The sequence below is a fragment of the Haliotis rubra genome, unplaced genomic scaffold, assembly GCF_003918875.1.
Source record: "Haliotis rubra isolate DU_JTF1 unplaced genomic scaffold, ASM391887v1 Scf1182, whole genome shotgun sequence".
Taxonomy (NCBI): Eukaryota; Metazoa; Mollusca; class Gastropoda; order Lepetellida; family Haliotidae; genus Haliotis; species Haliotis rubra.
This window is the reverse complement of record NW_025765095.1, coordinates 5805-29865: the sequence shown is the minus strand read 5'-3', so window position 1 is coordinate 29865 and position 24061 is coordinate 5805. Positions and strand designations below refer to the sequence as shown.

The 24061-nt window shown below is 41.3% G+C and overlaps 1 protein-coding gene and 1 long non-coding RNA gene across 3 annotated transcripts; both read left to right on the top strand.

The window, feature by feature from the left end:
• The first annotated feature begins 51 nt into the window (after positions 1-51).
• On the top strand, positions 52-5066 carry LOC124259780. The gene is made up of 4 exons (XM_046693988.1): positions 52-285; positions 947-1128; positions 3594-3722; positions 5055-5066. The coding sequence occupies exons 1-4, from the start codon at positions 204-206 to the stop codon at positions 5064-5066; spliced, it is 405 nt and encodes a 134-aa protein (XP_046549944.1). The 5' UTR covers positions 52-203.
• An 11595-nt stretch (positions 5067-16661) lies between these two features.
• LOC124259760 lies at positions 16662-17753 on the top strand. 2 transcript variants are annotated; one of them, XR_006893909.1, is made up of 3 exons: positions 16662-16717; positions 17056-17236; positions 17672-17753. It is a non-coding gene; the product is annotated as an uncharacterized LOC124259760 (long non-coding RNA). The 2 variants fall into 2 exon arrangements; XR_006893910.1 differs by having other exon boundaries at positions 17651-17753.
• The last annotated feature ends 6308 nt before the right edge of the window (positions 17754-24061 follow it).

The following is a 24061-nucleotide window of genomic DNA, read 5'->3' as shown; positions in this document are numbered from 1 at the left end:
CTTTCAGTGACCTCGAAATTGACGAAATCGGGCGCTACTACATCGAAATTCCATGTGACGTCAACGCCAGCGGATTACGACTTCATCTACGAGGGCTACATTGACATCAGCAACGCTGCCTTGGAAGGAATGCCCAAGGAGAAGACGACTATGTGTCAGGTCAAGTTCGACACCAGGTATGACCCCGATGCAGTCAGCTAAGGATGTGGCGAGGTTCGGCAGGGAATTGGGGCATCCCAAAGAAAAACAAAGGAATGAAAGTTAAAGACTCCACGGCAGCATCAGGTGAGTACGTCCGTGTCTGGAGCTGTAATTTTCGAAAGTGATGGTGCTGACATTCAACGATAAAAGAATGCATATTTTCAAAATATGAATAATAATCCAAGAAATTAAACTACTTGAGCAAGGTTGGTTTTATTGCATGGCACCGGAATCACGGGTGAGCTTTTGTTCTAAGGCGCCTCCAGGGCATGTGCGGAGTTGCGTCCCTTAGATCTGCTAAGATCAACTTGCGTTTGTAAATACCTAGAAGCGAAGTCTCTTCTAATACATGTTTTACAGTGCTAACCCACTGGATACCCATAGGCAGACACCCAAAGATATCCCTTTCAGAAAACTCGACTGAGCCCAAGAAGACTAATTTTAAAGCTCTTTGGGTATTACACAGCCAGTTGTCTAAGGATTGGCCAAAGTAAACGTTTTATTCACTTAAACACAGAGTTTTAAAAACGAATTAATAAAACCTAACCCATTCTCTCACTGTTACAGGGGCGGTGGGTAGCCTAGTGGTTAAAGCGGTCGCTCGTCACGCCTAAGGTCCGGGTTCGATTCCCGACATGGGTACAATGTGTGAAGCCCATTTCTGGTGTCCCCCACCGTGATATTGCTAGAATATTGTTATAAGCGGCGTAAAACTAAACTCACTCATTCACTATCGCTGTTACAGGCAGCGTCCTCGCCACACTGGTGTTGGAGGGCAGCAACGCTGGCGTCAGTCAGGCAATGGACGAAATGTGCAAGGACGTGGAGAATGGTGTGAAGTACAGTTTCGGCGGACAGAGTGTTAGCCTGATGCCCTACATGATGGTGGATGGCAAGATGGCGTACGGAGTCTCGTGTGGGCCGACTGTGAGTACATAATACACGGCACGTTTGTGACGAATATTAATATATTTACGGTACAAATGTGTGACAAATATTTAAGTATTAACGATGCTCGTTTGTGACAAATATTTAAGTATTGACCGTGCACGTTTGATACAGATATTTTAGTACTGACGGTTTCACGTTTGAGACACGCATTGAAGTATAGACGGTGCACGTTTGAGACACGTATTGAAGTATAGACGGTGCACGTTTGAGACACGTATTAAAGTATAGACGGTGCACGTTTGAGACACGTACTGAAGTATTGACGGGGCACGTTTGAGAAAAAATATATAGGTATTGACCTATTGCATTTTGAGGCAAATATTTCATTACTGACGGTGCACGTTTGAGACAGATATTTTATAGTATTGATGGTGCATGTTTGAAACAGATATATTAAAGTATTGACGGTGCACGTTTGAGAACAATATTTCAGTACTGACGGTGCACGTTTGAGACGGATATTTAAGTAAGGAAGGTGCATGTTTGAGACAACTATTTAAGTATTGAAGATGCGCACGTTTGAGACACGTTTTGAAGTATTGGCGGTGCACGTTTGAGACATCGTTTTGAAGGATTGACGGCGAACGTCTGAGACACGTTTTGAAGAATTGGCGGTGCACGTTTGAGACACGTTTTGAAGTATTGACGGTGCGCGTTTGAAACAAATATTTAAGTTTTTGACGGTGTACGTTTGATACAGATATTTTAGTACTGACGGTTTCACGTTTGAGACACGCATTGAAGTATAGACGGTGCACATCTTTGAGACACGTATTGAAGTTTGAGACGGTGCACGTTTGAGACACGTATTAAAGTATAGACGGTGCACGTTTGAGACACGTACTGAAGTATTGACGGTGCACGTTTGAGAAAAAGTTTATATATAGGTATTGACCTATTGAATTTTGAGGCAAATATTTCATTACTGACGGTGCACGTTTGAGACAGATATTTTAAAGTATTGATGGTGCATGTTTGAAACAGATATATTAAAGTATTGACGGTGCACGTTTGAGAACAATATTTCAGTATTGACGGTGCACGTTCGAGACAGATATTTAAGTAAGGAAGGTGCATGTTTGAGACAACTATTTAAGTATTGGATGCGCACGTTTGAGACACGTTTTGAAGTATTGGCGGTGCACGTTTGAGACACGTTTTGAAGGATTGACGGTGCGCGTTTGAAACAAATATTTAAGTTTTGACGGTGCACGTTGGATACAGATATTTTAGTACTGACGGTTTCCCGTTTGAGACACGTATTGAAGTATAGACGGTGCACGTTTGATACACGTATTGAAGTATAGACGGTGCACGTTTGAGACACGTATTAAAGTATAGACGGTGCACGTTTGAGACACGTACTGAAGTATTGACGGTGCACGTTTGAGAAAAATATATAGGTATTGACCGTGCATTTTTGAGGCAAATATTTCATTACTGACGGTGCACGTTTGAGACAGATATTTTATAGTATTGATGGAAACAGATATATTAAAGCATGTTTTGAGAAACAGATATATTAACAGATATTGGCGGTGACAAATATTTAAGTTTGAGAACAATATTTCACGTTTGAGTATTGACGGTGCACGTTTGAGACAGATATTTAAGTAAAGGAAGGTACAGATATGTTTGTTTGAGACAAATATTTAAGACCCGTTGAAGGCGCACGTTTGAGACACGTTTTGAAGTATTGGCGGTGCACGTTTGAGACACGTTTTGAAGGATTGACGGCGAACGTTTGAGACACGTTTTGAAGTATTGACGGTGCGCGTTTGAAACAAATATTTAAGTTTTGACGGTGCACGTTGGATACAGATATTTTAGTACTGACGGTTTCACGTTTGAGACACGTATTAAAGTATAGACGGTGCACGTTTGAGACACGTACTGAAGTATTGACGGTGCACGTTTGAGAAAAATATATAGGTATTGACCGTGCATTTTTGAGGCAAATATTTCATTACTGTCGGTGCACGTTTGAGACAGATATGTGATAGTATTGATGGTGCATGTTTGAAACAGATATTTAAGTAAGGAAGGTGCATGTTTGAGACAGATATTCAAGTATTGAAGGCGCACGTTTGAGACACGTTTTGAAGTATTGGCGGTGCACGTATGAGACACGTTTTGAAGTATTGACGGCGAACGTTTGAGACACGTTTTGAAGTATTGGCGGTGCACGCTTGAAACAAATATTTAAGTACTGACGATGCACGTTTGAGACACATATTTAACTATTGACCTCAATATTTAAGCTACAAACGTACGGTGAGCACATTGTGAATCCGCACATTGGGTCCAGGATTTAGCAATGGCCTTGAGACAACAAGAATCCACACGGCGACTTAAATCAAGCTTAAGTGTCTGAGTCACCAATGTTCTCGGCTTCTTTATCAGCCAAGGTCCTATTTCAGACAACGTTTGATTTTTAACAGAACGCAGACAAAGGTTTGAGCCCCGGAATCATCGCCGCTATTGTACTTGGTCATCCTACTCTTCGTCATCATCCTCGTCATATTCCCTCGTCTGGAAGTTCGTCATCGTGCCCAAGACAAAGACCTACGGTAGGCATTGAACACACGTTTACCCGAAACGTTCAGTACATCCTTATGTGTCTACCGATCTAAAATGGTGCAAATCTGAATAATTTGATATTCAATTGAGGCTTTCCTGACAGAAAAGCTAGGTAAAACAAACGAAACATATATGTTAAAATTATTGCATCATCGCTTTACTATTTCACTCGACATGTTTTCATATTTTCTTAACTTACATCTTCGACCATAGGCTCTCTTCGTCACCCGCCCGGAGTGAGGGAAGGTCGCGGGTTCGATTCCCGGCCGCGTCATACCAAAAGACGTTAAAATATGGTACTTGTTGTTCTCTGTCTGGCGCTCTGCATTAATGGGTACAACAAGAACTGATCGGCTCGGAGTCAGTATAATGTGCCTGGAGTGAGGTATTCATGCTTCTCTGCGGCATGGTATCTCAGTGGGCTAGCGCTATAAAACCAGCTTAAGTCCTGGCTAGTACAAGCAGTCATCACATATACACACGCATGCACGTCCTCATATGAGCGAAATATTCTTAAGTGCGACGTTAAACCCCATTTCACCTCACCTTCAAATAACTTTTCCGTCAGACGTTCGGGAAGTAGCAAGTGGTGAGATATCTTCAATACAATTATTTAATACTTAACAAGTTTTATTGATATTAGACGCTTCGTTGTTGAAACTTAACTAACCATTGTCTTGTTAGTGTTTTTTTACCTAACATGGTGTGAAGCTAACTGCGAAGAAGGCGAATGTCAGTATATGGATGCTTGAGTGTGGTGGCCGATGGGGGTTGGTTGCGAATAAACACTTAAAATAGTTTGTCACCGGGATGCTCGTTCTTGTAACGGTTGTAGCGCTCATTGGGGATACCCCTAGCGCTCGGGCTGTTGTGGTGGTTGGTTGTGGTTCAACGCCGCACACAGTAATATGACGGCGGTCTGTAAATATTCGAGTCTGCACCAGACAACCCAGTGATCAACAGCATGAGCATCGATCTACGCATTTGGGAACCGATGACGTGTAAACCAAGTCAGCGAGCCTGACCATCGTTCTGTGAAACTATCACCCTCCTTTATCAGATTCCATCTTGTCGCTTTGAAAATCGTTGCTTTCATACATTATATAGATGTACGTTTTGGTAGTCGGGATGATGGTTATCTTTGGTAGTCTTTGGTAATACTTACGGAGACTTGCGAAAGCACGTTTTCTGACGCAGTGTTGATCGGTATGCGATCATCATTATCATTATGGATTATGATTGTTATCGTCATTATTATTTATTAAGGTAATTTCTTTTTTACTCCAATTTGTAAAGTCTGGGTTATTTGGATTCCATTGCAGGACTTCGTGTGACGTTTCCAATTTGTGTGTGTGTGTGTTTTCTGTGTTTAATGAGTGTTTCATTCACACTAATCTTATTAATGACGGCTGCGGTTTCTGTAAGGATATTACAGCAGGATATTATATGTACCTGGTTAGGGTGAGTGAGTTGAGTTTTTACGCCGCACTCAGCAATATTCCAGCTATATGGCGGCGGTCTGTAAATAATCAGAGTCTGGATCAGACAATCCAGTGATCAACAACATGAACATCGATCTGCGCAATTTAGGAACCGATGACATGTTGTCAACTAAGCCAGTGAGTCTGACTACCCGATCCCGTTAGTCGTGATCTTACGACAAGCATGGTTTACTGAAGATCAATATTCTAACCCGACCTTCACGGGTAATACGTACCTGTTAATGCTAATCCGATGGTTTTGACATATTCAATCAGTAATACAGCTTGCTAACGTTGTTTTGTTTATAAATAACACATTTTAACATATAAAATATATTTCCATTACCATATTCCATATATGGTATTATTTTGACTCCGTCCGTAAGTGCGTCTCGCAAATTCGTCTTTATCCGGCGCCGGAACATAAAACCGTTCAATATTTCTTCACAAAACTTGTATATATAGATAGGTCTGTGGGTGAACTGGTGTCTTTTGGTAGTTTTGGATTTCTGAATAAAAGATTTTTTTTGCGTTTCCATGGCAACAACATTGATCAGACTGGAAATAGGTGCTTGTGGTCCATTCCGGCGCAGAACTTTAAAACCTTTCAATACTCTCCTCCCACTTTGTGGGTATTCAAAGCCTAATGACATAAATCAACTTAGTACCACTCTTTTCCAGGCATCATCAACATTACTGAAGGTACATCAAACTGTGGAAGCACTCAGGCTTAGTTCTATTGTTGAGTACAAGCATGCTAGTTATATTAATAGTTTACACATATATGTTTTCGTGAGATCAATGTAAAGAACAATGTCACATTTGGAGATAGTCATAACTAGTTGAAATATTCTTGAAGAGTATTTTACCATTAAAAGTTCTCCCCCTTATAGGATTATCTAACTTGGAAATAAAACAAATGAACATCCATTTTAAAGTATTTGCTTTCATATCATATATATATTTTTTATCAGGGGCGGTGGGGTAACATAGTGGTTAAAGCGTCCTTTCGTCAGCGAAAGACCGGGTTCGATTCCCCACATGGTTAAAAGATGTGTGAAACCCATATTGGTGTCCCCGCCGTGATAGAATGTTGGTAGAAGCTGACGTAAAACTAAACTCACTCGCTTATTTTATCAGATTCGAGCGCAGACGTTCGGGCACTTGGCAAAGGGCAATTTACAGCATCGAAGACTACCTGTTCCGTGAGAAGACATTCAACAGCATTAGAAACCAAGTACCTGTCCCCAACGCCCCGCGGCGACGGATGCAGAAATAGCATTCGCCCTCAGCGTGGACAGCCGCATGGACATGTACAACGACAGACCACCACGTCCAGTGTCAGTGCACCGGTCACTGCCCCAGAAGATGCCCTTCCGTCTCTATCAGACCACTTCTAACCGTGGTACCAATCCCACCTGAATTAAACAGCACTTGGCTTCTGTTCCGGGTGCCGATCATACAAAACAACCTTAGTGTTTAAGGCTGCCGTAGGAATATATTCAGGTATTGGAGTCCACAATTACCTTAGCGCTAAGATCGCTTTGTACAACGAGACATCCTGGATGTTTCAAAGAAAAGTGCTAAGAAGAAATAAACAAATATAGTATTTATTAATGTCTTCACATAGATAGAACCGTTATGAACTTGTTATCCATTTTACATAAATGTGAATTTTAATACAAAAAATTAATATATATATTTACAAAGCTGTTAAATTTTAATACATATTTTGTTATGTGAAATGTCAAGTTCCCGATGTATTTTAAATGGTTTTTAAGTTTGATTAACAATTTGAAAATCGTCACCAGAGAAATATATATTGTGTTCGCCACGCACCTGTGCACACATAACGAATTACTATTGTAGCGTATAACATAACCCTGTTTTATTTTGTTATTTGTTATGTTGTGTGTTTTACCGTGTGTGTATGTTTATGAAACTAACTTCATTGCAGTTTGTGAATACAGACCCATATTAATGCACGTGATTTGTACTGTATAATTGAACAAATAATCCATAACATTTTTTTTTTAAAACATCATTAAATCAAAGAATTTCATTATCCGGAAAATTCATCACTATCATGTGTATTTGTTTCCAGCGCCGTACGTCAATGTTAATGTCATGAAAACCCGTGCGTGGTCCATGCGTTTTATTGACGTACATTGAGCCTTACCGGAAAAGATGCCTTGCATTTTGTCTTCTGTTTAAAATAAGACTGTTATACCTAAAGGTATGTTAGATTAGTATTAATATTGTGCGAATTTATATGTTGTTGTTATATAACCGTTAATGACGTGTCGTGAGTGTTATAACTCATGATGAGCATATATATTGGAACTTAATGCTGCTGAATCTATTTATCAATTCAGACCTGTGGTTCAAGCTTTTGCTGTACGCCTCTAAGACCTGCAATGATGGTAAAATGTAGAAACCATTCCCACGATCTCACTTTTTAGACCTGTAATGCGTTTGGAAGTCTTTAACTCACGTTCGATTCAACCCTTAAGTACAAAATGTGAATACATTCCTGTTATCTCACTTTAAGGCTCGTGGATAAAGTATTTGCTTTGTGACCAGCGTTCGGTACCAGTGCTGAAAGTAGCCCAGTGGTTAAAGCGTTTGCTCGTCACGCCGAAAACGCGTTTCGATTCCCCACATGTGTACAATGTGTGAAGCTCATTTCTGGTGTTCCTGGCTGATATTGCTGGAATGTTGCTAAAAGTGGCGGCAAGACTATACTCACTCACACTACAAGGCTGGGTGGTGGTGCTGGAATAACCACCATGGTAGCACTATCGATTTAACATTAAATTTAACCAATTAATGTTTTATATGTGGGTTATTAAACCACAGTCATACCATTTATATAACAGTAAATGTCAAACATTGATACTACACAGACAATCGGAAAAAACGAGCTTTATGCATATATATTTCATGTTTACAAAATAGGAAGCACATATTTACAATTTCAAAGTGTTCATGAATAGTTAGTTTATACTAGATGTTTCTCGTGTATGATTGTAATTTATGTAACTCACGCTTGTAAACTGCACACGTATTTTATCTCTTCTTTAAATTTCAGTTTTAAAACCTTTAACCATTAGATAGGCGAGTGTGTGTCTCACATGATCCAGGTATTCAAAAAGCAAACCTGTCACTATAAGTCTTACGATTATTTTTCAGAATGCTTTTAAATCCCGGCATATACTATAATTACATTTCTTAATATCGCCATACCGTCCTTTTTATGTCTCTCAGAATGTATTGCCATGTATCATCTGTGATAAACTTATTTTCTCTCAAAACCGTTTTATTAAACATATTCTTTAAAACTGATTTGTGTTCAAACTTTGTTGTGAGATATCATCCAGTACGCTCAACGGATACATTCGGATATCACAGTGTGTCCCACCCGTGAAGATCCGAGTAAGAATTGGTCTTCAGCAGCCCATGCTTGTAGTAAAAGCGCCTGATGGGATCAGGCTCTCTGACTTTGTTGACAAATGTCATCGTATCCCAATTGCTTATATCGATGCTCATGATGTTGATCACTGGTTCGTGTGGTCAGACTCGAATATTTACAGACCGCCGCCACATGTGGAATATTGCTGAGTGCGGCGTTAAATAACGAACAATCGCAATTTGTCTGAATTGTAATTGCAGCCGAGTGAGACGTGTGTGTTCGCTCGTCACGCCAAAACCCGCTCTCCAACACAAAGCAGTGAACTTATTTTACTTTTGCCCTGTGACCAATAACCAAAGAGGGAAAACAAAGCATCAAAGAAAGTTACGTGATGAGTTACGGAAAACGTGAATTTGGTCACATTCTGATATAAATCCACCCGTGAAGATATACCTCAGTGCGGCTTTGGGACAACAAACAAAATACAAATCGCGTTACAATTCTGCTGGAGCCAGTTACAGATGGGTGAGGTGAAATGAGGAGGTTTAAGGCCGCACTGAAGAATATTTCGCTCATATGACGACGTGCATGTGTGTATGTGTGGCTGCTTTAACTAGCCCAGACTTAAGCTGGTTTCAAAGTGCTAGCTTACTGAGATGCCATGCCGCAGTGAAGCATGAATACCCCACCCAGACACATTATACTGACGCCATGCCGACCAGTCCTTGTTGTACTCATTAATGCCGAGTGCCAAGCAGGGACCAACAAGTTACCATATTTTAACGTCATTTGGTATGACGCGGCCGGGAAAGCCAGTTACGAGACATTTGAGCATATTTTTCTTGTATCCGATATATTCTGGTTTAATCTGGGGTACTTGAGGGATGTACCAGGCTGACGTCTGATGTATTTATCTAACGCACCAATGTGCTGTACTGGTCTGTTGTACCGGGTCTGATTTATACTCTTCAAAACAAAGAAAAGAAACGCATTGGTGATTTTGAGAATGAATATTGGACTCCCGTAGCTGCGGCAAAACAATACAAATATACTATTTCTTTCCAAATCGTCATCTTCGTGTAATAGCAGTTCAGCAATTCTAACTTTTTTCCTTGGTATAGAAGCGTTTAAAGAAATATTCGCCTAAAGCTCACCTAGGTGAGGTGAGGTGAAATTGGGTTTTACGTCGTGCTTGAGAATATTTCGCTCATATGACGACGGTGGCGATGGGGCCAATCTTGGCAACAGGACATGGCCAGATGTCATTTGTTCAGATGAATCCAGGTTTAACTTATCCTTTACAGATGGATGTCCACAGATTTATCGACGTAAAGGAGAAAGACTTGCGCCAAACTGTGTCCTTTGTCTTTTGAAGGGGTGGTGTCATGATCAGACCACAGACCATCATAGGCTGACTATGGTTGACGTGTGTATGTGTATGTGCTGACGTGTGTATGTGTATAATGCGGCTGCTTCTTTGTACTAGTCCAGAGTTAAAGCTGGTTTAGTAGTGCTAGCCCACTGACATACCATGCCGCAGTGAAGCATGAATACCCCCACGCAGACACATTATACGACTCGAGCCGACGAGTCCTTTTGTTGTACCCATTAATGTCGAGGGCCAGGCAGGGACCAACAAGTACCATATCTTAACGTCTTTTTATGACGCGGTCGGGGATTGAACCTGTGACCTTCCGCTCTCCGGGCGGGCGGCTCTAACCACTACATCACGGAGGCGGTCAAAACCTCACCAAGAAAACATGCAAAGCAAAATGCACGCATGCAAGTAAGCGGAGAGCATGCGGTATCGATCACTATAAAAAGGCAAAAGAGTTTAATTCTGTCATTTGTTTTGCCTGGAAAGGAAATCATCATGCCACAACTGAGAGCCGCCAATCAAAACATCGCCATAGACCGCCTTTGAAGCTGGGGAGACGCAGTCTGCAGTTGCCGTAACGACATTTCAACGTTCATCAGAGCACCACATCTCGCCTTTGGGATCGTTCCCCGCATACCAATTCCACCCAAGATCGCTCGAGAAGCGGCCATCAAAGAGTTACCCCCCAATCCCAGGACCGCTACAGCCTGGCTGCTCATCTCTTTCAGCAGCCGTGGAGACGGCACATTACATCTCTGGTTTGAGAAGAGGTTTCGACCAAACTGTCTATTATGCGTAATTGTTTGCGGTGGTGTCGGAGATTCTGGAACTGGTACCTAAGAAACTGGTACCTAAGTCGGGTTCAGTGATGATCAGTTCACTGGCGAGATGGAAGACAGCGTGGTTACCGTCAGAGAAATGAACGTTTTGTCCCCAAATTGCATTCGACAGGTCGACAGATTCGGTGGAAGCAGTGCCATGGTTTGGGCAGAAATATCCAGCACACAAAGATCTGATTCAGTGGTGGTTCGGGGCAATTTTGGCCACAAATCGGTACATCAACGAAGTCCTTTGTATGTCACATGTTTCCAATTATGACCGACAGATGGAGTTGTTCAAGCATGACAACGCTTCACTTCACATACAGCACGCGTCACGATTCGCTACCTTGCCAGTTCTAACGCCAGTGTCTTGCCCTGGCCTTCCCTATCGTTAGATCTAAACCTGATAGAACACCTAACTATTTGTATGGGTCATAATGTTGAAAGTTTTGAGTCCGGAGTTTTGGCTCGCATCTCGCATCATATATGTTCAATGACAACAGTATTTTAGCGGTACGCCTTTTAGGTGCTTTCCAGAGTTGCCTCCCTTGGCAATCTTTTATTTACGGCTTTCATCATGCCGTGTTTCCACATGATTCCATATCGTTCCGAGAGAATAATTATGGAAGCCTAGCTTTGCTAGAATTCTCATGAACTGTGTAAGAGCTATATTGAGGCTGGCTGTTGCTTTGTGCATCAGGACTTTTCATATCACTCGATTTATGTACATCCGTCTGCAAACGTCAACATCGTGAAGACCGATCGTTCTTGTCTACTCATCTTCTGTCATTGTAAACAACCTTCAATCAGTATATCTGCTCACACTGTAAAATGTCAAGACTCTGGTGAGTTGATATCTTATATTTGTGACCCAATATTTTGTACTAGAATGATAGCTGTATTGTCATTCATTGTAGCTTGCTCATTGTTTGTTCAATATATTATTACATATTTTAGACTTGTCTGTGTTCCATTTTGCTTGTTCAATGGGTACTCTTAAACCTTTTGTCACGGCAAATTTTGTTAACCGTAGCAATAGTGGGTATTCACTACTGCCCCACCCCACCATGAGACTTGTGTATCTACCACTGCTCCATTCCCCTTAGACTTGTGTATAGTGTGTATCTACCCCTGTCCCACCCCATCCTGAGATTTGTGTATAGTGGGTATCCACCAATGCCCACCCCATCCTTAGACTTGTGTATAGTGGGTATCCACCGCTGCCCCACTCAACCTTAGACTTATGTAGAGTGTATATCCACCGCTGCCCCACCCAACCCTGAGACTTGTGTATCCACTACTGCCCCACCCCATCCTGAGACTTGTGTATAGTGGGTATCCATCGCTGCCCCCACCCCATCCTGAGACTTGTGTAGAGTGGGTATCCATCGCTGCTCCACCCAACCCTGAGACTTGTGTGTATCCTGCGCTGTCACACCCCATCCTGAGACTTGTGTAGAGTGGGTATCCATCGCTGCCCCATCCAATCCTTAGAATTGTGTATAGTGGGTATCCATCGCTGCCCCACACCATCCCGAGCCTTGTGTAGAGTGGGTATCCATCGCTGCTCCACTCCATCCTTAGACTTGTGTAGAGTGGGTATCCATCGCTGCCCTACTCAAACCTTGGACTTGTGTAGAGTGAGTGGGTATCCATCGCTGCCCCACACCATCCTGAGACTTGAGTAGAGTGGGTATCCATCGCTGCCCCAACCCATCCTGAGACTTGTGTAGAGTGGGTATCCATCGCTGCTCCACTCCATCCTGAGACTTGTGTAGAGTGGGTATCCATCTCTGCTCCACTCAAACCATAGACTTGTGTAGAGTGGGTATCCATCGCTGCCCCACTCAAACCTTAGACTTGTGTAGAGTGGGTATCCATCGCTGCTCCACTCACTCTGAGACTTGTGTATCCACCACTGTCCCACCCCATCCTGAGACTTGTGTATAGTGTGTATCCACCACTGTCCCAACCGATCCTGAGACTTGTGTATAGTGTGTATCCACCACTGTCCCACCCCATCCTGAGACTTGTGTATAGTGTGTATCCATCACTGCCCACCTCTTCCTGAGACTTGTGTATAGTGTATATCCACCACTGTCCCGACCCATCCTGAGACTTGTGTATAGTGGGTATCCATCGCTGCCCCACCCCATCCTGAGACTTGTGTATCCTGCGCAGTCACACCCCATCCTGAGACTTGTGTAGAGTGGGTATCCATCGCTGCCCCACCCAATCCTTAGAATTGTGTATAGTGGGTATCCATCGCTGCCCCACACCATCCTGAGACTTGTGTAGAGTGGGTATCCATCGCTGCTCCACTCCATCCTTAGACTTGTGTAGAGTGGGTATCCATCGCTGCCCTACTCAAACCTTGGACTTGTGTAGAGTGGGTATCCATCGCTGCCCCACACCATCCTGAGACTTGTGTAGAGTGGGTATCCATCGCTGCTCCACTCCATCCTGAGACTTGTGTAGAGTGGGTATCCACCACTGCCCCACCCATCCTGAGACTTGTGTAGAGTGGGTATCCACCTGGGACTCGGGGTCAGTCGCGTTAGGGGGTGTGGCACGGGCCGACCAAATGTGCAATCTAGAACGCAATCTAGTGTGCGATCCGGGGTGTGTGATTGTAGGACACTTCAAGAGGACGAGAATGACATTGTACTGACTGACTGACTGAGTTTAGTTTTACGCCGCTTTTAGCAATATTCCAGCAATATCACGGCGGGGACACCAGAAATGGGCTAAAGACATTGTGCCCATGTGGGGAATCGAACCCGGGTCTTCGGCGTGACGAGCCAACGCTTTAACCACTAGGCTACCCCACCGCCCCAATGACATTGTAAACAACACGAAAGACTGTAGTAAAAACATGAAATTCATATTCTGGAACATCTCGGGTATTACGCAGAAACTTCATGACATCGACTTTGTTAACTTTATCAAATCGTTTGATATCATTGGTTTAACAGAGACTTTGAGTAATGATCATTGTGCAAATGACGTATTTACAGATTTTGCCTGTTTGAATAAAGATGGAGATAAGATAGCCTCAACTGGGAGACTCTCTGGTGGAATAACTGTAATGGTAGGAAAAACACTAACTAAATATATCTAATGTACTGAGATCTCAGAAAATGCAGTTTATATATTGTTTGAAAAGTCACTGTTTGACATCGATAGAGATCTTTTATATAGATGTGTGTATATACAACCAGAAGGATCATCTTGGTATGAGAAATTTAGTGGACATTGTTAAAATGGTATTTCACTTTTCCAGGAGAAACTGTTGGATAAAATGTCTGATCTACCAGATATATACTTGCTTTGTGGGGGTGATTTTAATGCTCGGACAGCTACGCTTCCCGACTTTGTTGATGATGACATAATATATCATACGGAAAGTAAAGATCATTCCATGTGGGATTTCATATTGGATCATTTTAACCTGGAACGGTTCTCCTGTGACAAAGTCGTCAACCATTTTGGTAGATGCCTCTTAGATTTATGTAGCATTTTAAATATACATATTGTGAATGGCAGATGTGGTAAAGATTTTTAAATTAGGGGACTTTACATTTATAGGTACAAATGGCACAAGCGTCATAGACTATGTCTTAGCTTCTGCACATCTATTTGACAAAGTGCTAGATTTTGCTATACCTACTAGAGCAGAGTCCTCTCACCTCCTTTAACCTTAGATTTACGTGAGCATCACCCACCAGTACAGCCAAAGACTATGAGTGGTAAATATAAATCTGATCATGAAGCATACAAATTTGTTTGGATTAGCAACATGTTGTCGCAATTCAGAAATAATCTACTATCGGATGATATACAAGAGTTATTTGATAAATCTGTTGATGTAGCATTCACTGATATAAGTCAATGTGTAGATTATGTAGTAGAAGCATTGTGTCAAGCTGCTCTTGATATGAAAAGACGGATACGCCCCTTTCAGAAAAAAAAAACATAATACGAATATCTGGTATGATGAAGAAAAAAGAACGGTGTAAATTTCTTAACTCCTTCCGAAAAGATAAAACCTTGCAATCCCTAGAGAGATATCACAAAGCTAGAAACAGATATAATACAACCTGCAAGGAAAAGAGAAAGGCATTTATGGAACAGAAAAAGAAAAACCTAGAAAATAATATAAATGATGCCAAAAAATTCTGTTATGAACTTAAAACACTAAATCCTAACAAAGCGAAAATAATAACATTGAAATCGACGAATGGTTCAATTACTTTCAGTCATTATTCTCTACCTCTGATAACAACCCAGATCCAAATAGACAAGACTATGTGAACGATACTGAGTCTACTCATATTTCAGGTGTAGCCTCCGACATATTGGATGCCCCAATAAGTAGAGATGAAATACTTAACAGTATACAACATCTAAAGTGTAATAAGTCACCAGGATTAGACAACATCCTCCAGGAATTTTTCAAAATACATCTAGGGCGGTATTCATAAAAGAACTTAAGTCTGAAATATGACTTAAGTTTTTGAAAAACAAAGTTTTTCACTTTTTCTGACTTAAGTTTTCAGATTTTACTCAAGTCATATTCATAAAGCAACTTAAGCTTAAGTTTTGGCGATTTCCGACTTAAATCTTAAGTCTGGGCAGGGTAGGAGCTTAACTGGAAGGTGTTTGACTTAAGTCAGTAAACAATATGGCTGCCGTAGCGCTGAGGCGTCGTTCATTTCACCAAAGAAGACAAAGTCTCGTTGAATACAGCGATGAAGAATTAATTCGGCGATACCGTCTAGATGGGAATGGCATTAGATTCGTCGCCAGTCTAATAGCGCCAGACGTTGAGCCCACAACCACCTGTAACCACGCACTGGATGCCTCACAAAAGACGCTCATCACATTGAGGTACTTTGCCACCGGAAAATTTCAATTGTGCAATGCGGACGATCAAGGTGTCAGCCAGCCAACCTTTTCCAGAGCTGTGAATGACTGCATACGAAGTTTGTCATCTGACAGGATTGTCAAACAGTTCATTCGCTTGCCCCTACAACTTTGTGACATCAGGCGTCACCAGACCAACTTTTATCAGGTTGCAAACTTTCCCGGAGTTGTGGGGGTGATCGACGGAACGCACGTTCAGATTCAAGCCCCAACAGTAAATGAAAATGAATTTGTAAACCGGCATCACTACCACAGCATCAATACACAGATCGCTTTCGATAGCGGAAGACAGGGTAATTGACGTTGTCGCTCGGTGGCCTGGATCGACACACGATTCACGCATATTGACCAACAGCGGTCTCAAATGTTGTCCCCATGGGATGCCACCTTCTCGGTGACAGCGGTTACCCCTGTAAGAAGTGGCTACTAACCCCTTTCCTTAGACCATTGGCAGGACCACAAACAAACTACAACAGGTATGTAAACTTCCGTGTAAAGTTGCCGTGATCAGCAACATAGAGTGGTGTCCCTTGTATTTACCTCGAATAAACATACAGCAATCGTATTCATTACACATTATAGATCACAAACGTTATTACATTTAGTCTGATAACCGAGGCAAAATACAGTTTTCCTAAAATACGAATTCTGTAATCAGGTTGTAGACATTTTATGAGTATGCTGAATATGACTAGAAATTATTTTCTTAAAACATCATAAACCACCTAAATAATCTATGTAAGTGTTACTGTATTATTAGGGTTTTTCAGAGTTATTTACTGAATAAGTGACAGTTTACAATGGCAACACAAACAGTTTTACTGTGCTGGAGGTTTATGATATTTTATTTCATAATCCAGATCGCATAAAAGAACAAGGAGCAGTGTTGAGAGGGCCATTGGCCAATTCAAGCAGATTTCCTGTTCTTCATAGGGAAATCAGGTTAAAACCTGAGAAGGCTTGCAAGGTAAGAAAAATATAATCAAACAGTTATTTCTTTAGCACTGTTTATTTGCCACATAAATAATACAAATAAATTGACAAGGTAACAAAGCTAAATGGTAATATGATTAATAAATTACAATTTTGCAAGATGTATGAATCACTGAAAATATGAAACTATACTATATATCACGAATATGATATGGGTTGTCATGAATTTCTATTTACTGATGCTATTGAAAATATGTAAAGGCAATACAGTAGTTCATCATCTCAAAATGTATACGGCATGGCCATGTCTATACTGACTTTTGTATCTAAATTTATTATTTTCCATTTATCACTAATTATTCCATATTTCAGGTGATCATAGCATGTGCTGTCCTTCACAACATATGCAAGGACAGAAACATTCCATTACCACCCACAGATGGGCATGATGGATTTGGAAGGCATGATGGGCAGAATAGAGGTCTACCAGGAATCACTACACCAGTGGCTGCACTGAGATATAGAGAGCACTTCGCCAATACAAACTTTCCATGTAAGATGATTTTAGGATCTTCTATCATAGTGTCAGAGTTAGAACTATAAATGGTAGATTATGTTATTACATTTAATACAGACAATCCTCTCCAAAACAAAATTAAGTTTTATCACTCATACTCATTAATACACTATTAATACATAGCTTTATTTATTTGTAATATTGTATATTCTCTTATCTTCATGTGTACTATTGACAATTTAATTTCCGTTTGGCTAAAGGCCCCACAATAGTTTTTCTAACAGAATCTGTTTTATCCTTATATTAGACAGAGAATGATACACCTAATACCCAAATATGTAAATATTTCTGATTTTCAGCAAGTACATTTATGGCAGTTTAAGCTAATTCAGTTTCATGATTTTATGTTTTAGGTATTCCTTTTTTCAATGTGAGGCATTCCATTTCCAGCTGCAATTTCTGTTTTAACAGAGCTTCCACTGTGTGGCATCTTGGAGCATCTGGATGGACTGCTGGCTCCTCAGGACCCATTCTGGCTCCCTCTGGCTGTGGATGGGGTCACACATGGCTTCATAAATCTGTCTAAAAATAAAATGATAGAAATGTGCATGTAATTTTCATATAAATGTTCTTTCAATTTTAACAAGCCTGTTGTTTTGTGTTATTACAATTAGATATAAAAAACCAATAACAGTTGTTCATTACATATATTTATCATAACAGACAGTGCAGTTAAAGCATACCAAAAATACATGTATGTATGAACACATTTATGCACAAGTGAGGTGATGATATTCTAACCAAAAGGTACCTCATATCATTCATATTTACCTGTCATCGGTTGGTACCAAGTCAAGTACCTGCAGCATTGTTGAGTCGACTGACCCAGGCACACCTGTCAGTGCCACATTGTCCTGGCCTAAAATGTCAATGACAGCATCGGTCACTGGGCTGATTGGTGTTGGTGCTGGTCCACCTCCTGCATTAAAATTTAATCACAATCATTAATTTGATTTCTTTTATTTAAAATAACTTCATATATATATGTTCATTGGAATAGGGAATAGGACAATCACTATTCCATTCAGGATCACATTTTTTAAATATTACCCTTCATACAAGAAATACAACAACAAAAACACAGGGACGATTGTTACTGATTATTGATCCATCAGTAATAACTTATTTGTTAAGACAATTGACAGAAGACTGATAGATATCATTTAATACCCGTGACTCATATACAGGATATATGAACTGAAGAAAAGTACTTGCCTGTTCCTCTAGTCATTCTGCTGAACTCAGAATACTTCTGTTTTGATTGACTCTTTATGTTCTTCCACTTTTTCTCTACCTCTTCTTTAGATCTGGGATGCAGACCAGCGGAGTTGATGGTTGCTGTAATAACCTGTTGAGTTGAATGAAAACTGTCAACCTTTATTATGATATACATATGTTACTATCTGCTTATGAATTACTATGTCATGACCATAACTTGTTAGAAATCAACTATATGTATTATGATTGTGGACAAATAAGAGGCAGAGCATTTGGGAGAAAGGATATTTTTATAAAATAGGATTTCCTAATTTTTTTTATAAAAAGTAGGATTTCCTATTTTTTAATTTTCCATATTTCTTGAAATCAATTGTTATAAAGTTGATTACACTTATGATGATAATACCTTTAATAGATATCACTCAAAGCTTTCATATTTAGTCATATATTTATAAACTAGGATTTCTAAAAAAATTATAAAGTAGGATTTCCTATTTTTTTAAATTTTCCATTGTTAGTAAACAAAACACAGGAAATTTTACAAATATTCCTGACACTACATGCTGTAGCCTCATCAAACTATTTATTTGTATGAGGTCATGTTCGCTTAAAAAAACTTTTTCGTTCATACATGTTCCTTTCCTTCGTCGTGTGACCTCGGCTAATCATCACCTACACCTACTACATTTTTCCAGTGTTTGATGCATTTTGGGCTGTTTCATAGGCGTACCAATGTAATTCAGAAAAGAGAACAGAAAATCGTACTTATTCAAAACAAATAAAAACTATGTGTGGCACGTAGTCTAAGACATTTCTGTATTCTTGACTACACCTTGACAGTCGGACCCAATGTTTACATTACCTGCCACGCCTCTTGCCGCTTCGCCGACGTCACGCCCGGACCAAACTTCCCTTCCAACACTCTGTTTGCAACGAGTTCTGTCAGCAGGACCTCGTCTTTAGTCCAATTAGGTTTCTCTTTTATCTCTCAGACTCCGACATATTTTCACAATGTATTACCGCGGTATCTCAATGTGTCGTCTGCCGTAAATAGCAAAAGGGAGATCCCAACGAAAGCCATTTTCACACCTTTTTATAAAAGAGTTCCGCCGGAAGTCTAAAAATAACTCGGATTCACCCTAGTGATCACGCGGGTATGCACTACGAAAAAAACTTAGTTTGTCTTTGGAAACTTAGCTAAGTTTCTGACTTAGTAGCTTTATGAATAGCATCTTAGACTGTCTCAGAAAACTTAGCTTAGGAAAATCTTAGTTTCTTTATGAATACCGCCCCTGATCTCTTTAATATTTGAGCTTATTTTCAATATTATCCTCGACACTGGGAACTTTCCTGAATCTTAGTTGGCATTCTTGTTCCAGTCTATAAACAGGGTGACCCTAAAGATACCAATAACTACCGTGGAATAACTGTACAAAAATGTTGAAGAGTATATAATGAAAATGTTAAAGTGTGTGTAATGAATCAGCATGAATTATCTTTGAACCTTTCATTAGTGAACTAGGTGTTAGACAAGGCTGTATTTTAAGCCCTTTTCTTTTTACGTTTTTCATTAATGAATTAGCAATACAAATATGTGACACATGTACGAATTGGACTCTAACTACACCTCAAGATACAATACAACTATTTCTGCTACTTTTGCCGATGATATTATTGTAATTATTCTCTTAGTACTGTTAAGCGGTTTACAGAAACAAATAGATGAATTAGACAAAGTTTCTTGACCAATATAAATTGTGTGTAAACAGAGACAAAACCAAAAATTATCGTCTTAAAAGAAAGGTGGAAGCTCTCTAAATTGTGAAAATGGTATTATAAAGGGGTGAACTCACTCAAAACTACCAGTGTTTCTATAAGTATCTTGGTGTATATTTTTGTAATAGTCTTTTCCTGGTCCAAACACAGTGAAACAAGTCATGCACAATCTCCTTGAAAATCTTAATCGGTGTTTGTAAAAAATATGAGATCGTTAGTGAAATGCTGTCCTTTAACACATGTCCTTTAACAATATTCGATATGAAGATAAGTCCAATACTTCTATATGGCTCTGAAATATTGGGATTACAAATAATATGACAGTATTGAAAGAGTTCATTTATATGCATGCAAAAGGTTTCTTGGTGTAAAACCGAACACATGTAATAGGATGGTATACGGAGAATTAGGTAGATTCCCCTTGTTTATATACTCTTCCATTAAAGCCATAAAGTATTGGGTAAGATTACTGCACATGCCATTAAGCAGGTTTCAAGAAAACATGTTATGATATGATGAAATTGTATGACGAAATGGGAAAAGAAATTGGGTGAGTGGTGATATTAGGGAGTTGTTGTACAAAACTGGTTATGGCTATGTGTGGTGCGGATCACAATGTTCAGTTGCATACCACCTTTTATCATATCATTTACTCAAAGAATGAAAGATATCTTTTCCAGTCTTGGTCGGAATCACTATTTCTATCCACAAAATGTTTTATTCTATAACCAATGGAAATCGGACATACGTGTTACAGAGAAGACTATTTAGCAAAAATCGGCGTAAAGAAGTTCCGTATAGCTCTCTCTCGTTTCTCGTTGCTCTTCCCATGAATTATTTATTGAAACTGGCAGGTATTGCAGGTATACAAGAGAAAACAAAGAATATGTCAGTTATGTAATATGAGTACTGTTAGTTGAGGATGAACTACATCTCTTCTAATCTGTCCTCTGTTTATACGACTCTCACGAACGAACTACTTAACGCCATACTAGTATAAGGCATCCAAGTGTAAGAACATTAATTTCACTATTAAATAGATACTACCACATCAATATTACAGAATCTGGCAATGTACATCTATTTCCGCTAAGAGATTAAGAAAAAGTATTGTTGCAGAAAGAATTTATCAATGAATTCTCATCTACTCATGTAAACTCTAAAAGGTACTACAGGCCTGTGACCTTTTCATAAGTACTGAAATAAAGATTGAAAAAAAATACATCGCTGCCCCACACCATCCTGAGACTTGTAGAGTGGGTATCCATCGCTGCTCCACACTCCATCCTGAGACTCTGTGTGTAGAGTGGGTATCCATCGCTGCTGCACTCCATCCTGAGACTTGTGCAGAGTGGGTATCCATCGCTGCCCCCACTCCAACCTTCGACTTGTGTAGAGTGGGTATCCATCGCTGCTCCACTCCATCCTTAGACTTGTGTAGAGTGTGTGCATCCACCACTGTCCACCCCATCCTTAGACTTGTGTATGTGTGTGTATCCACCACTGTCCCACCCCATCCTTAGATTCTTAGTAGGTGTATAGTGTGTATCCACCACTGTCCACCCCATCCTTAGGGACTTGTGTATAGTGTGTGTATCCACCACTGTCCTGACTCCATCCTTAGACTTCTGTATAGTGTGTATCCACCCACTGCTCCCACCCCATCCTGAGACATGTGTGCATAGTGTGTATCCACCCACTGCCCCACCCCCATCCTGAGATTTGTGTAGGCAGTGTGTATCCACTACTGTCCACCCCTGATCTGCTAACACTTGTGTATAGTGTGTGGTATCCACCACTGCCAATAATTCCCCATCCTAAGACTTCTGTATAGTGTGTATCCACCACTGCCACACCCCATCCTGAGATTCTCCTGCATAGTGTGTGTATCCACCCACTGTCCCATCCCATCCTGAGACTCTGTGTATCCACCACTGCCCACCCTATCCTGGAGGACTTGTGTGGTATCCACCACACTGTCCACCCCATCCTGAGATTCTTGTGTATAGTGTGTATCCATCCACCACCCTGCCCCACCCCATCCTGAGACTTTGTTTATAGTGTGTATCCACCACCGCCCCACCAGCCATCCTTGACACTTGTGTATAGTGTGTATCCACCACTGCCCCCACCCCATCCTGGAGATTTCAGTATAGTGGGTATCCACCACTGCCCCACCAATATCCTGAGACTTCAGATATCCACCCACTGGGTCCAATTCAATCCTAAGACTTTGTGTGATAGTGTGTATCCACCACTGTCCCACCCCATCCTGAGACTTTGTGCATACACCACTGTCCACCCCCTGTCCTGAGACTCTGTGTATCCACCACTGTCCACCCCATACTTAGATTTTGTGTATCCACCACTGCCCCACCCCATCCCTCAGACTTGTGTGTGCATAGTGTGTATCCACCACACTGTCCACTTCTTCCTAAGACTCTCTGTGTATCCACCTTCTGCCCACCCCATCCTGGAGAGACTCTTGTGTGTGGTATCCCACCTCACTGCCCCACCCTCTTATCCTGAGACTTGTGTATAGTGTGTGTATCCACCACTGTCCACCCCATACTTAGATTTGTGTATCCACTCACTGCCCCACCCTATCCTGAGACTTGTGTATAGTGTGTATCCACCACTGTCCACCCCTTCCTGAGACTCTGTGTATCCACCACTGTCCACCCTTATCCTGAGACTTCTGTGTATCCACCTCTGCCCACCCCATCCACCCTGATCTAACACTCTTGTGTATAGTGTATCCACCACTGGCCCACCCTGCAATTTCAAGAGATTTTGTGTATAGTGTGCATCCACCACTGCCCCACTCACCCCTGAAACTTTGTGTATAGTGTGTATCCATCACTGGCCCACCCCACCATGAGACTCTTGTGTATAGCATGTATCCACCACTGGCTCCACCCATCCTGAGACTTGTGTATATATAGTTTGTATCCACCACTGCCCCACTACCCTTGGACACTTGTGTATAGGGATGCATCCACCACTGCCCCACTCACCATGAGACTTGTGTATGTGTGTATCCACCACTGGCCCACTCCACCGACACTTGTGTATAGTGTGTGTATCCACCACTGCCCCACTCACCCCTGACACTTCTTGTGTATAGTGTGTATCCACCACTGGGCTCCACCCCCACTCTGGACACTTGTGTGTATGGTGGGTATCCACCACTGTCCACCCTATCCTGAGATTTGTGTGTGGTATAGTGTGTATCCACCGCTGTCCCACCCCATCTATGACTTGTGTATAGTGGGTATCCACCACTGCCTCACCCAATCCTTAGACTTGTATATAATGAGTATCCATCACTGCCTCCCACCCCACCCTGAGACTTGTGTATCCACCACTGGCTCCACCCCACCAAGAGACTTGTATAGTATGTATCCACCACTGGCCCACCATACCGGGAGAGATTCTTGTGTATAGTTTGTATCCACCACTGCCCCACTCACCCCTGACACTCTGTGTATATAGGATGTGACCACCACTGCCCCACTCACCATGAGACTTGTGTATAGTGTGTATCCACCACTGGCCCACCCCACCATGACTTGTGTATAGTATGTATCCACCACTGGCCCACCCACTTGAGACTTGTGCATAGTTTGTATCCACCACTGCCCCACTCACCCTGACACTCCTTGTGTATAGGATGTATCCACCACTGCCCCACCTCACCATGAGACTTGTGTATAGTGGGTATTCACCACTGGCCCACTCACCCTGACACTTGTGTATAGTGTGTATCCACCTCACTGCCCCACTCACCCCTGACACTTGTGTATA

Coding starts and splice junctions, on each gene's coding strand:
- LOC124259780 (XM_046693988.1), top strand. CDS start 204: ATGTGGCGAGGTTCGGCAGGGAATTGGGGCATCCCAAAGAAAAACAAA. Junction 286..946: donor AGACTCCACGGCAGCATCAG/GTGAGTACGTCC, acceptor TCGCTGTTACAG/GCAGCGTCCTCGCCACACTG. Junction 1,129..3,593: donor GAGTCTCGTGTGGGCCGACT/GTGAGTACATAA, acceptor GATTTTTAACAG/AACGCAGACAAAGGTTTGAG.